Raw genomic sequence first — 16956 nt, 5'->3', positions numbered from 1 at the left:
AATATTTTGTTATAACCTATAAGGGAAAAGAATCTGAAAAAGTATTTATATATATATATATATATATATATATATATATATATATATATATATATATATATATATATATATATAAAATACATGTATAACTGAATCACTTTGCTTGTACACCTGAAACAAACACAACATTGTAAATCAACTACACTTCCGTTTAAAAAAAAAACCAAAAGGATACATCCACAAGACTTCTTGAATTTATTTCAAGTCTGTGTTCTTTCACTATCACAATTCCTGTGTGTATGTGGAAAGCATCTATAATTCCTTTCTTGTATGGCTGCTTCTGAACCAGGTTATTTAACATAAACTCCTTGGGGATACATATAGAAATAGGAGTTTTCTGGGAATATATCATTTCCTGAAAAGTCAGTTGACTATATCTGGCTCAGAATTTTCTCTTCAGAAGGTTACGCACCCATTGGGAATTTGTTTGGGCGAAACTGCTTTTAAAAACACCTTGAGATAACGTGCCCAAAGATCTAATCCCATATGAAATGCTTCTGTGAGTGGTTAAGTTATCTGAAAAGCCTACTTAGCAATTTTTTACTCTGCTGACAAACTCTGCTTTGTTGAAACCTAATGGTAGCTACTGAGGGGTAAGAATTTCCTTTGTATCATACCAAACTTGGCTTCAAATTAAGAGTATGGAACTAAAGTGGTATCATGAGTTTTTATGACACTCCTAGTCTTCTACTTAACTGTCAACTGAAGAATAATCTTTTATTTGTCATTTTGACCACCAATTGTGTCAAATATCCTCATACACACTATGTTTTATGTTTTATTTATAATTTTATTATAATATATTATATAATACTATATATTGTATAATATATAGTCTTTAAATATGATACTTTATAATATATAACATGTTATACTAAACATGTAAATGAGACATAAAAGTATGTGAGAAAATTCACCATATAATGTTATATAATATACTGTAATATAATATGCTTATTACAGAGATTCCTAAGTCATCCTAAGTGTTTCTCATCTTGGATACTACTTAAGAAGAATAAAGATTTGTTGAAAAATCTACAAATTAAGCTATTAAGTCCATTATTTCCAGCCACTGCTCAGACTCACATATTAATAAAACCACATTGTACTGAAATGACGTTTATTTTGTAAAGCTCCAATATGCATTCTGAACTGTGACAAGCACATTCTGAATTTTGTTTTTGAAATGGAACTATGGCAGAAGAGCCTTGATAACCATAATAAAATCTATTAGAACCACAGTGGTGTTAACCCAGTCCGAAGGCCTAATGAGTGCATACAAATTTTGACAAATATTATACGAAATAACAAACTTATGGCCCAAAAACTAAAAGTCTGTAACTGTTTACTTTCTTCGCAAGTGTAAAGTTAAATTGAAAATGCTATAGGTCATTTCTAGCAATCCAGCAAGAAATTATCCAGTGTGTTTTTGTTGACAGATGGAATTTATGTTTATAGACATTAACTATTAGCATATATAATTATATCAGAAAAATAATCTTAGATGAAGATTCCTAAATTAGATGGCAAAGGACATTTTAAATATTTTAAAATTTCATGTCATTGTACCAAAGCCAATGCTTCAGTTTGTGGAAGCACAAGTTAAAACCCTTCAGGGGATACTTACCCTTTTCTGTTCCTTTACATACTCTATCAATTCATCTCTTGTTCTCTTCACTGCCTCTTCCACAGCCTTTTCACTTCGCTTTTGCTCTTCTATTATTGCTGCCTTAACAGTTTCCTGTTTGTGGGAGGATGAAAAAAGTCAGGGAGGTATGTGCTATGACATGTTTGTGCCCATTTTATATAAACTAAAAACCCTCTTCAGTGGGTTGAGCTCATTCTGTTCAAAGCATACCTTTAAACAGGAATAAGAACTTACAAAATCTTTTGGGTTCTGTTAGAGATTCCACAGAATTCACTTTTCTAAACTGAGTGAAAGGGAAAAGAAATGGAGTAAGCCATTTATTGCAGGGAGCGCCTGACCGACTCCAATGGCTTCCTTACCAACCTTTCATTTGATGTTTACATGATTGATTGCTTTCCTGTACTTTGCACTGTCCACATAAGACTTCCAACTTGTGTTTATTCTTCCAAGAACACCCTAATGCTCTAGGCTGTTTTATTCACATTTAATTTTCCCATCATACAATAATCAAGTGTGGTCTGGGTGGTAAGATTTACAGCTAGTTTAGTTCTTCTGCCAGGTTAAGATGTTGAGAGCTGGACACCATGAATGAGAGGTAAGAATTCTACCCTGTGTGCTAATATATGAAATGAGAAATCTAGGGAAAAAGTGATATTCCCCATTTTACTGAAATAGTAATCAAGAACCCTGAGAGAGTTCAAATTTTCAGATAAAGAGAAAGAAGGCTAAAATTCTGAAAAAGAAATATGTAAGACTTCTCAAAAACCAGGAAATATTTTCTGCTAAAATAGCATTTCATGGACTGAAAGAATGCAACAAACTTCTATAACTTCCATTTGTCTACAAAGGTACCATCCTTTTTTTGAACAGGCTATCAATTAGAAAATGCCTTGAAATTTCTCACTTGTATTTCCCTTATTTTGTTATTCTTGAGGACCCTTCACTTTGTAGTGTATATATGTTTTCGTTTAGTTTTTCCCGATTAATTTCAGACACATATATATCAATACATACATATATATATAAAATCTAAAAAATATGAAGTAGTAAGAATTTTCTATGAATATATTACTATAGAAAATTAGTAAATACATAAAAATATGAACACAAAACAAACACACACCCATACAAAATTGGGTATAAAGAGGATGGGACTCAAACTGTACATACTATTTTCTAACTCTGGCATTTTTCATTCAAAATACATTTTGAATATTTTAAAGTAATTATATATTCTTTTATGATTTTATATTCCATTACTGGGATGTATAATAATTTATTTTACTAATATTTATTCATGGATATTTTGGTTGTTTTTAATAAAGCAGTGACAAGCATCCATATATGTAACTTTGTGGTGCATATTAGATACCTCCTTAATTTCAATTCATGAGGTAGAATCATGTTGTCCAAGGGATATAATTTTTGATCTCTCTTACAGCTTTTGACATTTTGTACAATTTTTTCTCATAAGCAGCCCAAGAGAATAGCTGTTTTCTTGCAACCCTGATTACATTTAGTCTCACCAGTTTTTAAATCTTCACTTATTTCAGGGATAATCATATCTAACTTTATTCTGCATTTTAAAAGATTATGTGATATGCAGCATTTTTCATAGAAATATTAGCAATATACATATTAGCTCTTATCATTTGCTTGATTGTGTCCTCTTCCCACTTTAATATTGGTAGACTCATATTTTTTTGGATTCCCTCCCTAATATATAAAGTTAAGTCACAAATCTCAAAAGCCCTATAATAAGACTTTGACAATTGTTACTCTTTATTTTCTATCACTAAGTACATTAAGCTTTAGTTCCATTGATGAAATAATAAAATATAAAGTTGTTTTCATGATTATCTGAAAAGATTAGTCAAAAAACTATAGTATTTTTTATGTTTAATTTTTTATTGAAGCATAGTTGATTTACAATGTTTCAGGTGTATAGCCAAGTGATTCAGTTATATGTATATATATATCTATTCTTTTTCAGATTCTTTTCCATTATGGGTTTTTACAAGATAATGAATATAGTTCCCTGTTCTATACAGTAGGTCCTTATTGTTTATCTATTTTATATATAGTAGTGTATATTTGTTAATCGCAAATTCCAAATTTATGCCTCTTCCCGTCCCCTCTGGTAACCGTAAGTTTTCTTTCTATGTCTGTGAGTCTATTTCTGTTTTGTAAATAAGTTCATTTGTATCATTTTTTTAGATTCCACATATAAGCGATATCATATGGTATTTGTCTTTCTCTATTTGGCTTCATACGATATGATAATCTCTAGGTCCATCCATGTTACTGCAAATGGCATTATTTCATTTTTTTATGGCCGAGTAATATTCCATATATGTACCACATCTTCTTTATCCATTCATCTGTTAATGGACATTTAGGTGGCTTCCATATCTTGGATATTGTAAACAGTGCTGCTATGAACACTGGGGTGCATGTACTTTTCAAATTAGAGTTTTATCTGGATATATGCCCAGGAGTAGGATTTCTGGATCATATGGTAACTCTTTTTAGTTTTTAAGGAACCCCGCATACTGTTTTCCACAGTGGCTGCACCAATTTACATTGCCACCAACAATGTAGGAGGGTTCCCTTTTCTCCACACCCTCTCCAGCATTTATTATTTGTAGACTTTGATAATGGCCATTCTGACTGGTGTGAGGTGATACGTCATTATGAAAATCTATAGTAATTTTTGAAAAAAAATGAGGACAAAAAAAGATTATTTAAAATAAAAGCATCTATTATTATAATTTCTATTGGTTTCATACTTACTAATTTGGAATTTGAAAATTTTCAGATTTTATAAAGGCAAAAAGTAGTGCATATATTACTAAGCCCCCTGAAATAAAACACATTAATAGTTCTTCAGTGAAGGGTATGAATATTCACACTATGTGGGTAAATTAAAAGTATAAGTTTCACATTAGTTCAGGACAGGTTTTGCCAACAGCCAAGTTACAGAAATCCTTGGTTTTCAAGGGTTTTATAATTTTAAAACTACTGTAGACCTGGATTATTTGAATATAAAAGATAAATCCATATCATACTGAATATCAACCAGAATTTCCATCTAGTAAGGGTCATATAAGTAAATTTGACTAGATCTGTTTGGTTGAAGGCAAAAGGATCAATTTAAATAAAAGGGATATATCCAGAAAAAACATGAAGAGTTAGCTACTATGTTCTTCAGTTAACATTTTTTTTAGGGGGGAAGGGGCTGCGAGTTTACACTGTCTGCTCAGTCCACATTTTTGAGGATCCTCCTTTCCTAATTTTTGAGTTGAAGAAGAATATTTACAAAGAAAGTTTCCTTGATTCTCTCCTCCCTAGTTGGGAGTTAAGTGACAGTCAAGGTTGTGAAATCCATATACACACTGTATATTTAAAATAGATAACCAATGAGTACCTACGGTATAGCACAGGGAACTCTGCTCAATATTCTGTAATAACCTAAGTGGGAAAATAACTTGAAAAAGAATAGATACATGTATATGTATAACTGAATCACTTTGCTGTATACCTGAAACTAACACAACACTGTTAATCAACTATACTCCAATATAAAATAAAAATGAAAAAAAATGAATAAATACTACTTGTCAATAAATATCTTTGAATATCATACAAAAGTAAAGTTTAAGGGGCTTCCCTGGTGGCTCAGTGGTTGGGAGTCCGCCTGCTGATGCAGGGGACACGGGTTTGTGCCCTGGTCCAGGAAGATCCCACATGCCACAGAGCGGCTAGGCCTGTGAGCCATGGCCACTGAGCCTGCGCGTCCGGAGCCTGTGCTCCGCAACGGGAGAGGCCACAATGGTGAGAGGTCCGCGTACCGCAAAAAAAAAAAAAAAAAAAAAAAAAGTAAAGTTTAAGCCTTCCATTTTCTAACCAGCCCAAATTATCAATTACTTAGAAATGATTAATGAATTTTGTGTGCATATTCAAGTGTGTGTAAATATCTGCCTGCATGTTTTGTTGAATTCCATGAATGAACTAAATTGTCCCTGTGAGTCATGAGAATTAGTCTAAAATAAAATATACCTCACAAGAGATGAAGATTTGCCACCAATGAGTATATCCAAACAAGACAATTCTGAAAGAATGTTTTCCGGAATATTTTAGTAATGGCCAAACCCCTGGGATGTGATATATTCTCTAGGGCAGGGTTTCTCAACCTTGGTACTACTGACAATTCCTTGCTGGGGGTGGAGGTGGGAGTCCTGTTATAAGCAGCATACTTGGCATCTGCTCACTGGATCCCCTCCAGGTGAGAAGCACTGCTCTAAAATAAACAGTTTGGAGGGAAAAATATCTATTTGCATATGTGTTATGGTTTGTTAAAATATATGTTAACACTTCTCATCATAAATATTTTTTTGTCTAAAAATAAATATGTGCAAGAAATCACATCCAAAGGATTATATAACTAGTTTTTAAGTGTGGAAGAAAGAGTTCTACATACTCATTTTTTAAAAATGAATGACTGGGATCAGTTTCTATACTGTTACAATTAAATATGTCATGATGAATGTCATTTAGGGCTAAAAGCTTATATAACATTTTGTTTAAGATTAAAAGATTTCTCCTCATTGCTTAAAAGTATAGTTATGCTTTAGTATCCATTAAATCCACCATACATTTCAGTAAAAATGGGATTGTGACTTAATAAACGGTCTGAGGTTGTTCTTTATCAGTGCGATTTAGTTAAGGATTGTAAACACAGTTAAATTATTTATGGGAAACAAATCACAGCAATCAATTTGTTTTGATCTGTGGGCCGTAAAACACAGTATCAAAGATTTTTCTAGGGCAATAGTGCACTTATTTTTTGTTTCTATACATGACAAATGCATATTATCTAATTATGTATTATTTTAGAAGTTGCACGTAGTTGTGGAAATGTACCTTAGAAAATGAGTGTTTGAATCATAAGTCAAGTCAAGCTGCTGTATGCACTTCCTGTGCATCAACAGTTAAAAAAATCAAGTGAGACTTCTATTCCTACACGAATTTATGAACTCACACTACAGCTCCATCAGTGCTTTTCACACACTGATCCAACTGCAAATGGAATTTCCACATTTCAAAATCCATGCACTGGGCAACTGAGGAGCTTTCATCTAACTTTCAACTGGAAATAATCTGCATTGTAATGATATGTTAAATGGAAAATACTAATAGAAGAACCTGATTCTATAGATGCTTCTCAACTAATGAATATGCTCAATTAAAATCATATGCTCATTGACAGATATCAGTATTTGCCAGTACCTATTTGTGTGAAATACATTCTTAAAGATGAAATATGTAGGCTCATTACATATTAGCATTAATAAATGAGTATTTGTAACCATTTTTGATGATAGGGATACTTAATTGAACCACAATTAGCAAAATGTTATCTTCCCCAAAGAGAATTCTATTCTTCTCACTAGTAGAGCTACACTATGAAAAATTATCCTTATTATCAATACTACATTTTGAATTTCATCAATAAAAAAATTTGTGAATATCTGCTTTTTCTTGGGTTAACGTAAACTCCTACATAATATTATCAATTAAGCCTCTTGGCCCATAAATGCCTGAAATATTTAATATCTGGCCCTTTACAGAAAGAGCTTGCCAATCCCTGATTTAGCTCATAATTCTGTAAATTGGCAATCTGAGCTGGGTTCAGCTGGACAGTTCTTTTGGTCTTGGCTGGGCTCTCCCATGTATCTGCAATCAACTGCTGGGTCTGATGTGGCCACTACTACTAGGATGGCCTACGGTAGGATGGCTTGTTTCTCCTTCCTGTGGGCTCCCGGCTCCTGCAGACTAGCTCGGGATTTTTCACATAGCAGCTGGGCAGAATTGTAAAAGAAGAGTGAAAGGTCTTTTAAGGTCTCTTAGATATGGGCTCAGAAATGATACAATGTTACTACAGCCACATTATATTGGCCTAAGCGAGTATGTATTAAACATTAATTCCAAAATTCTTATCTAATTGTCTAATTATCTTCTCAATATATTCAAAGATATCAGGCATTCTATTATGTTTATCTTCTTGGAGACAAATCTCGTGGACATATCTCCAACCTGGATTGGTTGTTCTCTAGGTCTGCTACATAGCTGTCTATTCTGGGATTTCCCTCAGTCATTTTTCTAGGTCTTTCGCTACATCTCTCTTGAGCTGTTATCTTCAGCTTTCTAGATACCACTGGATCCTTTTTTCTTGGTTTACTTCTTTGTTTTGATAGAGTACCTACTCCAGGAGATTCCTGAGAAAAGGCACATGAGAACTGCTTTGGTATCTCCTTTGTCTTGAAAATGCTTTCACTCTACCCTCACACTTAATTTATAGTTTGGCTAAGTGTGAATTTCTAGGTTGGAAATCTGTTCAGTTTTCAAGGTTATTGAGGAGTCTGATTACATTCTGATTCCCCATCATTTGCACAAATTTTTTCTCTCTTATGAGAACATTTGTTAATTTTCTTTACCTTTGTTTTTCAAAAATGTAACAACAAACTTAGTTACAGGCCTACCTAGAAATTCATATCTTACAATCTAGAAAATAATGTCTTTCAGTTCTGCAAGATTTACTTTAATACTGCTACTATTATTATTATATTGTTTCCTGCATTCTATTTTCTGCTTTTTTAATTATTATTTCTCAAAATCCTATGATTCAGCTAATGAACCTCCTGAACTGACTGCCATATTTTCTAGTCTTTTCACTCCTATTTTCCATTTCTTCAATGGAATAAAATTTTTATACAATTTTTATATTTTAATAACATTTTTATAGAATTTTCTCTGGAAGACTTCTATCACTTCATCTTCTGAATCTTGTTGTTTTTTTAAACATTCTACTGTATTTTGTTTCTAATCCTTTTATTTGACTTAAAAAAAAAGCATCCTCTTCCTGTTTCATAGATGCAAAATCTTCTCTTACCCTTGAGGAAATTAATAAGTTTTTTAAACTTTTCATATATCCATAGAATCTGTTTTATTTTCTGCTTTTCATGGGAAATTACCTGTTCATACTTGACTATTTGCTCATGTTTAAAGAGTAGAGTACTAAAATGCTGAGTAACATCTCTGTGCTTGCAGTTGTGGTTTATGGACTGTGATCTTAATAGCAGAGCAATCTGGCTGGGTTGTTTCCTTGGGGCAATTTCTGATACCAATACATTTAAGTCTTTTATCTTGGGCTGACTAGATTCCTCAGAAAAGAATCTTCCAATTTCCTGTCTGGTTGTTAGTATTCTGAGAGCTGTGATGGGGAAAATGGCTAAGGTTCTCAATAAGCAGCTTTAACCTTTTCCCCTTGCTGTCCTCCCAACCCCATTTCATTACAGCATCTACAGCTTCAACTGTGCTTGGTGATCCCTGGTCTAAAGACCCTCTATTTCTTTTTTTTGTTTGTTTTGTTTTTTCCAGAGAACTAATCTCAGTTTTCTGCCAGAATTGGCGGAGAATAAGTGGGAATCTAATGGTTTATTAAACAGACTTCCAAACTTTCCTTCTATTTGAAGCTTCACCTTCATTTTCACTTCTAGAGATATCTGGTGCCACCAATGAGTAAGCCTTTGGGAGTTCCTACAATGTACACTGTATATTGTACGTTGGTCTTCTCAGTCATCTCCACTTCTCATTTAGCGCTCCATTTCAGAGTTTTTATTTCAGTGAGGTTTTAGAAGGGAGTAGGTAAAACTGCTCTTTTTAACTAGATACATGTTAGAAAAAATTATGAAACTTTTTTACTTTGAAATAATTTTAGGTTTACCAAAAACTTGCAATGATAGTACAAGGGTTCTCATATGCCCTTAATCCAGCTTCTTCTCTTATTAACATCTTACATAATTACAGTACATTTATCAAGCTAAGAAATAGTATCATATAGTAATATTAAACAGATTACAGATTTTATTTGTATTACATCAGTTTTTCCAATAATGCCTTTTTTTCTGTTCCATGATTAAACCAGGGCAGAACATTGCATTCACACATTATGTCTCATTAGTCTCCTCCAATCTATGGTAGTTTCTCACTGTTCCTTATTATATTGACACTGTTGAGTACTTTTCAGGTATTTTGAAGAAATTTGGATTTGCCTTTTTTTTTTCCTTATGATTAGACTGGGGTTATGAATTTTGGAGAAGAATACCATAAAGGTGAAGAATGACTCTCATTGTATCATATCAGGGGCAACATGGCATTAAACATAATTTATCACTGTCAATGTTAACTTTGGTCATTTGGTTAAAGGGCTATCTGCAAGGTGTCTCTAACATAAAGTTAATATTTTTTCCCTTTCTATAATCTGTTCATCAGATATGAACAACTAAGTCCAGTCAACACTCAAGGGGAGGGAAACAGGACTCCATCTACTGGGAGGGGAGTATTTACATTTATGTTTTAGAGATAAATGAATATTTTTAAACTACAGATACAGTTTCTTCTGCAGCTACAGAACTATTTAGCATTTCTAATTCTTCTTGCATCAGATCTGGGATTTATATTTTTTTGGTACTCTTTCATTTCATCTAAGCTTTACAGTTGATTGGTATTGTTATTTATATTGCTATATCATCTCTAAAATTTTTATAGGATCTACATTATCCTAAATAAAGATTCATTCCTCTGATAATGTTCATTAATAACATTCCCCTTTCGTCCATTAATCTTGTGAAAGATTTGTAAATTTTATGTCTTTAAAAAATGACAGCTTAGTATTTGTAAATTTTCTAATCTATGTCATGCATTTTTGTCATAACCTTTATTATTGTTTTCCTTCTATCTCCTTTGGATAATTCTATTCTTTCTTATCTAACTTCATTAATAAATTGGAAGTGTTATTAGCTCATTATTTTGCAGTCTTTTCTACTTTCTAATTTAAATATTTAAGGCTATGATTTTCCTCTGAAGTAACACTATAGAAGCTTCTCACAGCTTTTTTTTTTTTTTGCTTTATAACAAATGTAATCAGTTATACATATACATATGTTCCCATATCCCCTTCCTTTTGCGTCTCCCTCCCACCCTCCCTATCCCACCCCTCCAGGCAGTCACAAAGCACCGAGCTGATCTCTCTGTGCTATGCGGCTGCTTCCCACTAGCTATCTACCTTACGTTTGGTAGTGTATATATGTCCATGCCGCTCTTTCACTTTGTCAGAGCTTACACTTCCCCCTCCCCATATCCTCAAGTCCATTCTCTAGTAGGTCTGTGTCTTTATTCCTGTCTTACCCCTATGTTCTTCATGACATTTTTTTCCCTTAAATTCCATATATATGTGTCAGCATACAGTATTTGTCTTTCTCTTTCTGACTTACTTCACTCTGTATGACAGACTCTAGGTCCATCCACCTCATTACAAATAGCTCAATTTCGTTTCTTTTTATGGCTGAGGAATATTCCATTGTATATATGTGCCACATCTTCTTTACCCATTCATCTGATGATGGACACTTAGGTTGTTTCCATCTCCGGGCTATTGTAAATAGGGCTGCTATGAACATTTTGGTACATGTCTCTTTTTGAATTATGGTTTTCTCAGGGTATATGCCCAGTAGTGGGATTGCTGGGTCATATGGTAGTTCTATTTGTAGATTTTTAAGGAACCTCCATACCGTTCTCCATAGGGGCTGTACCAATTCACATTCCCACCAGCAGTGCAAGAGTGTTCCCTTTTTTCCACACCCTCTCCAGCATTTATTGTTTCTAGATTTTTTGATGATGGCCATTCTGACTGGTGTGAGATGATATCTCATTGTAGTTTTGATTTGCATTTCTCTAATGGGTAAAGATGTGGAGCATCATTTCATGTGTTTGTTGGCAGTCTGTATATCTTCTGTGGAGAAATGTCTATTTAGGTCTTCTGCCCATTTTTGGATTGGGTTGTTTGTTTTTCTGCTATTGAGCTGCATGAGCTGCTTATAAATTTTGGAGATTAATTCTTTGTCAGTTGCTTCATTTGCAAATATTTTCTCCCATTCTGAGGGTTGTCTTTTGGTCTTCTTTATGGTTTCCTTTGCTGTGCAAAAGCTTTTAAGTTTCATTAGGTCCCATGTGTTTATTTTTGTCTTTATTTCCATTTCTCTAGGAGGTGGGTCAAAAAGGATCTTGCTGTGATTTATGTCATAGAGTGTTCTGCCTATGTTTTCCTCTAAGAGTTTGATAGTGTCTGGACTTACATTTAGGTCTTTAATCGATTTTGAGCTTATTTTTGTGTATGGTGTTAGGAAGTGATCTAATCTCATACTTTTACATGTCCCTATCCAGATTTCCCAGCACCATTTATTGAAGAGACTGTCCTTTCTCCACTGTACATTCCTGCCTCCTTTATCAAAGATAAGGTGACCATATGTCCGTGGGTTTATCTCAGGGCTTTCTATCCTGTTCCATTGATCTATCTTTCTGTTTTTGTGCCAGTACCATACTGTCTTGATTACTGTAGCTTTGTAGTATAGTCTGAAGTCAGGGAGCCTGATTCCTCCAGCTCCATTTTTCGTTCTCAAGATTGCTTTGGCTATTCGGGGTCTTTTGTGTTTCCATACAAAGTGTGAAATTTTTTGTTCTAGTTCTGTGAAAAATGCCAGTGGTAGTTTGATAGGGATTGCATTGAATCTGTAGATTGCTTTGGGTAGTAGAGTCATTTTCACAATGTTGATTCTTCCAATCCAAGAACATGGTACATCTCTCCATCTATTTGTATCATCTTTAATTTCTTTCATCAGTGTCTTATAATTTTCTGCATACAGGTCTTTTGTCTCCTTAGGTAGGTTTATTCCTAGATATTTTATTCTTTTTGTTGCAATGGTAAATGGGAGTGTTTCCTTGATTTCATTTTCAGATTTTTCATCATTAGTATATAGGAATGCCAGGGATTTCTGTGCATTAATTTTGTATCCTGCAACTTTACCAAATTCATTGATTAACTCTAGTAGTTTTTCGGTAGCATCTTTAGGATTCTCTATGTATAGTATCATGTCATCTGCAAACAGTGACAGCTTTACTTCTTCTTTTCCAATTTGGATTCCTTTTATTTCCTTTTCTTCTCTGATTCCTGTGGCTAAAACTTCCAAAACTAGGTTGAATAAGAGTGGTGAGAGTGGGCAACCTTGCCTTGTTCCTGATCTTAGTGGAAATGGTTTCAGTTTTTCACCATTGAGGATGATGCTGGCTGTGGGTTTGTCATATATATAGCCGTTATTATATTGAAGAAAGTTCCCTCTATGCCTACTTTCTGCAGGGTTTTTATCATAAATGGGGGTTGAATTTTGTCGAAAGCTTTCTCTGCATCTATTGAGATGATCATATGGTTTTTCTCCTTCAGTTTGTTAATATGGTGTATCATGTTGATTGATTTGCATATATTGAAGAATCCTTGCATTCCTGGAATAAATCCCACTTGATCATGGTATATGATCCTTTTAACGTGCTGTTGGATTCTGTTTGCTAGTATTTTGTTAAGGATTTTTGCATCTATGTTCATCAGCGATATTGGCCTGTAGTTTTCTTTCTTTGTGACATCCTTGTCTGGTTTTGGTATCAAGGTGATGGTGGCCTCGTAGAATAAGTTTGGGAGTGTTCCTCCCTCTGCTATATTTTGGAAGAGTTTGAGAAGGATAGGTGTTAGCTCTTCTCTAAATGCTTTATAGAATTCGCCTGTGAAGCCATCTGGTCCTAGGCTTTCGTTTGTTGGAAGATTTTTTTATCACAGTTTCAATTTCAGTGCTTGTTATTGGTCTGTTCACATTTTCTATTTCTTCCTGATTCAGTCTTGGAAGGTTGTGCATTTCTAAGAATTTGTCCATTTCTTACAGGTTGTCCATTTTATTGGCATAGAGTTGCTTGTAGTAATCTCTGAAGATCTTTTGTATTTCTGCAGTGTCAGTTGTTACTTCTCCTTTTTCATTTCTAATTCTATTGATTTGAGTCTTCTCGCTTTTTTTCTTGATGTGTCTGGCTAATGGTTTATCAATTTTGTTTATCTTCTCAAAGAACCAGCTTTTAATTTTATTGATCTTTGCTATCGTTTCCTTCATTTCTTTTTCATTTATTTCTGATCTGATTTTTATGATTTCTTTCCTTTTGCTAACTTTGGGATGTTTTTGTTCTTCTTTCTCTAATTGCTTTAGGTGCAAGGTTAGGTTGTTTATTCGAGATGTTTCCTGTTTCTTAAGGTGGGATTATATTGATAGAAACTTCCCTCTTAGAACTGCTTTTGCTGCATCCCATAGGTTTTGGGTTGTCGTGTCTCCATTGTCATTTGTTTCTAGGTATTTTTTAATTTCCTCTTTGATTTCTTCAGTGATCACTTCGTTATTAAGTAGTGTATTGTTTAGCCTCCATGTGTTTGTATTTTTTACAGCTCTTTTCCTGTAATTGATATCTAGTCTCATAGCATTGTGGTCGGAAAAGATACTTGATACAATTTCAATTTTCTTAAATTTACCAAGGCTTGATTTGTGACCCAAGATAGGATCTATCCTGGAGAATGTTCCATGAGCACTTGAGAAAAATGTGTATTCTGTTGTTTTTGGATGGAATGTCCTATAAATATCAATTAAGTCCATCTTGTTTAATGTATCATTTAAAGCTTGTGTTTCCTTATTTATTTTCATTTTGGATGATCTGTCCATTGGTGAAAGTGGTGTGTTAAAGTCCCCTACTATGAGTGTGTTACTGTTGATTTCTCCTTTTATGGCTGTTAGTATTTGCCTTATGTATTGAGGTGCTCCTATGTTGGGTGCATAAATATTTACAATTGTTATATCTTCTTCTTGGATCGATCCCTTGATCATTATGTAGTGTCCTTCTTTGTCTCTTCTAGTAGTCTTTGTTTTAAAGTCTATTTTGTCTGATATGAGAATTGCTACTCCAGCTTTCTTTTGGTTTCCATTTGCATGGAATATCTTTTTCCATCCCCTTACTTTCAGTCTGTATGTGTCTCTAGGTCTGAAGTGGGTCTCTTGTAGACAGCATATATATGGGTCTTGTTTTTGTATCCATTCAGCCAATCTGTGTCTTTTGGTGGGAGCATTTAGTCCATTTACATTTAAGGTAATTATTGAGATGTATGCTCCTATTCCCATTTTCTTAATTGTTTTGGGTTCGTTATTGTAGGTCTTTTCCTTCTGTTGTGTTTCATGCCTAGAGAAGTTCCTTTAGCATTTGTTGTAAAGTTGGTTTGGTGGTGCTGAACTCTCTCAGCTTTTGCTTGTCTGCAAAGTTTTTATTTCTCCATCAAATCTGAATGAGATCCTTGCTGGGTAGAGTAATCTTGGTTGCAGGTTTTTCTCCTTCATTGCTTTAATTATGTCCTGCCACTCCCTTCTGGCTTGTAGAGTTTCTGCTGAGAGATCAGCTGTTATCCTGATGGGGATTCCCTTGTGTGTTATTTGTTGTTTTTCCCTTGCTGCTTTTAATATGATTTCTTTGTGTTTAATTTTTGACAGTTTGATTAATATGTGTCTTGGCGTATTTCTCCTTGGATTTATTCTGTATGGGACTCTCTGTGCCTCCTGGACTTGATTAACTATTTCCTTTCCCGTATTAGGGAAGTTTTCAACTATAATCTCTTCAAATATTTTCTCAGTCCCTTTCTTTTTCTCTTCTTCTTCTGGAACCCCTATAATTCGAATGTTGGTGTGTTTAATGTTGTCCCAGAGGTCTCTGAGACTGTCCTCTGTTCTTTTCATTCTTTTTTCTTTATTTTGCTCTGCAGCAGTTATTTCCACTATTTTATCTTCCACCTCACTTATCCGTTCTTCTGCCTCAGTTATTCTGCTATTGATCCCATCTAGAGTATTTTTTATTTCATGTATTGTGTTTTTAATCGATGCTTCATTCATCTTTAGTTCTTCTAGGTCCTTGTTAACTGTTTCTTGCATTTTGTCTATTCTATTTCCAAGATTTTGGATCTGGGAAATAGAATCTTGGATCATCTTTACTGTCGTTTTTTTGAAGTCTTTTTCAGGTAGACTGCCTATTACCTCTTCATTTGTTAGGTCTGGTGGGTTTTTATATTGCTCCTTCTCCTGCTGTGTGTTTTTCTGTCTTCTCGTTTTGCTTATGTTACTGTGTTTGGGGTCTCCTTTTTACAGGCTGCAGGTTCATAGTTCCCATTGTTTTTGGTGTCTGTCCCCAGTGGCTAAGGTTGGTTTAGTGGGTTGTGTGGGCTTCCTGGTGGAGGGGACTAGTGCCTGGTTCTGGTGGATGAGGCTGGATCTTGTCTTTCTGGTGGCCAGGTCCACGTCTGGTGGTGTGTTTTGGGGTGTCTGCGGACTTTTTATGATTTTAGGCAGCCTCTCTGCTAATGGGTGGCGTTGTGTTCCTGTCTTGCTAGTTGTTTGGCATAGTGTGTCCAGCACTGTAGCTTGCTGGTCGTTGAGTGAAGCTGGGTGCTGGTGTTGAGATGAAGATCTCTGGAAGATTTTCACCGTTTGATATTATGTGGATCTGGGAGGTCTCTTGTGGACCAGTGTCCTGAAGTTGGCTCTCCCACCTCAGAGGCACAGCAGTGACTCCTGGCTCCTCAATTTGGGATGATTTGTTGTCTCTTCATGTATTCCGCAGATGCAGGGTACATCAAGTTGATTGTGGAGCTTTAATCCGCTGCTTCTGAGGCTGCTGGGAGAGGTTTCCCTTTCTCTTCTTTGTTCTCACAGCTCCTGGGTCTCAGCTTTGGTTTTGGCCCCGCCTCTGCATGTAGGTCGCCGGAGGGCGTCTGTTCTTCGCTCAGACAGGACAGGGTTAAAGGAGCAGCCTCTTCGGGGACTCTGGCTCACTCAGGCCGGGCGGGAGGGAGGGGCACGGAGTGCGGGGCGAGCCTGCAGCGGCAGAGGCCAGCGTGACGTTGCACCAGCCCGAGGCGCACCGTGCATTCTCCCAAGGAAGCCGCCCCTGGATCCCGGGACCCTGGCAGTGGCGGGCTGCACAGGCTCCCGGAAGGGCGGTGTGGACAGTGATCTGCGCTCGCACACAGGCTTCTTGGCGGCGGCAGCAGCAGCCCCAGCGTCCCACGCCCGTCTCTGGGCTCCGCGCTTTCAGCCGCGACTCGTGCCCATCTGTGGAGCCCCTTTAAGCAGCGCTCTTAATCCCCTCTCCTTGCGCACCAGGAAACCAAGAGGGAAGAAAAAGTCTCTTGCCTCTTCGGCAGCTCCAGAGTTTTCCCTGACTCCTCCCGGCTAGCTGTGGCACATTAGCCCCCTTCAGGCTGAGTTCTCGCCGCCAGCCCCAGTCCTCTCCCTGCGCTCTGACCG

General features: G+C 35.6%; 1 protein-coding gene across 5 annotated transcripts in view; it reads right to left on the bottom strand.

Moving 5' to 3' along the window:
• Positions 1-16956, bottom strand: part of CCDC91 (coiled-coil domain containing 91) — a 419640-nt gene that overhangs the window by 53907 nt on the left and 348777 nt on the right. For all 5 annotated transcript variants that reach the window (XM_081249365.1, XM_081249363.1, XM_081249362.1 and 2 more), the window contains one exon: positions 1667-1780. In XM_081249365.1, coding sequence (XP_081105491.1) covers positions 1667-1780 — 114 coding nt within the window. The remainder of the gene's footprint in view (positions 1-1666; positions 1781-16956) is intronic.

Source organism: Mesoplodon bidens (assembly GCF_964165515.1).
Source record: "Mesoplodon bidens genome assembly, chromosome: 11".
NCBI lineage: Eukaryota > Metazoa > Chordata > Mammalia > Artiodactyla > Ziphiidae > Mesoplodon > Mesoplodon bidens.
Note: the sequence above shows the minus strand (reverse complement) of the source record. Positions and strands in the feature narration are given on the sequence as shown.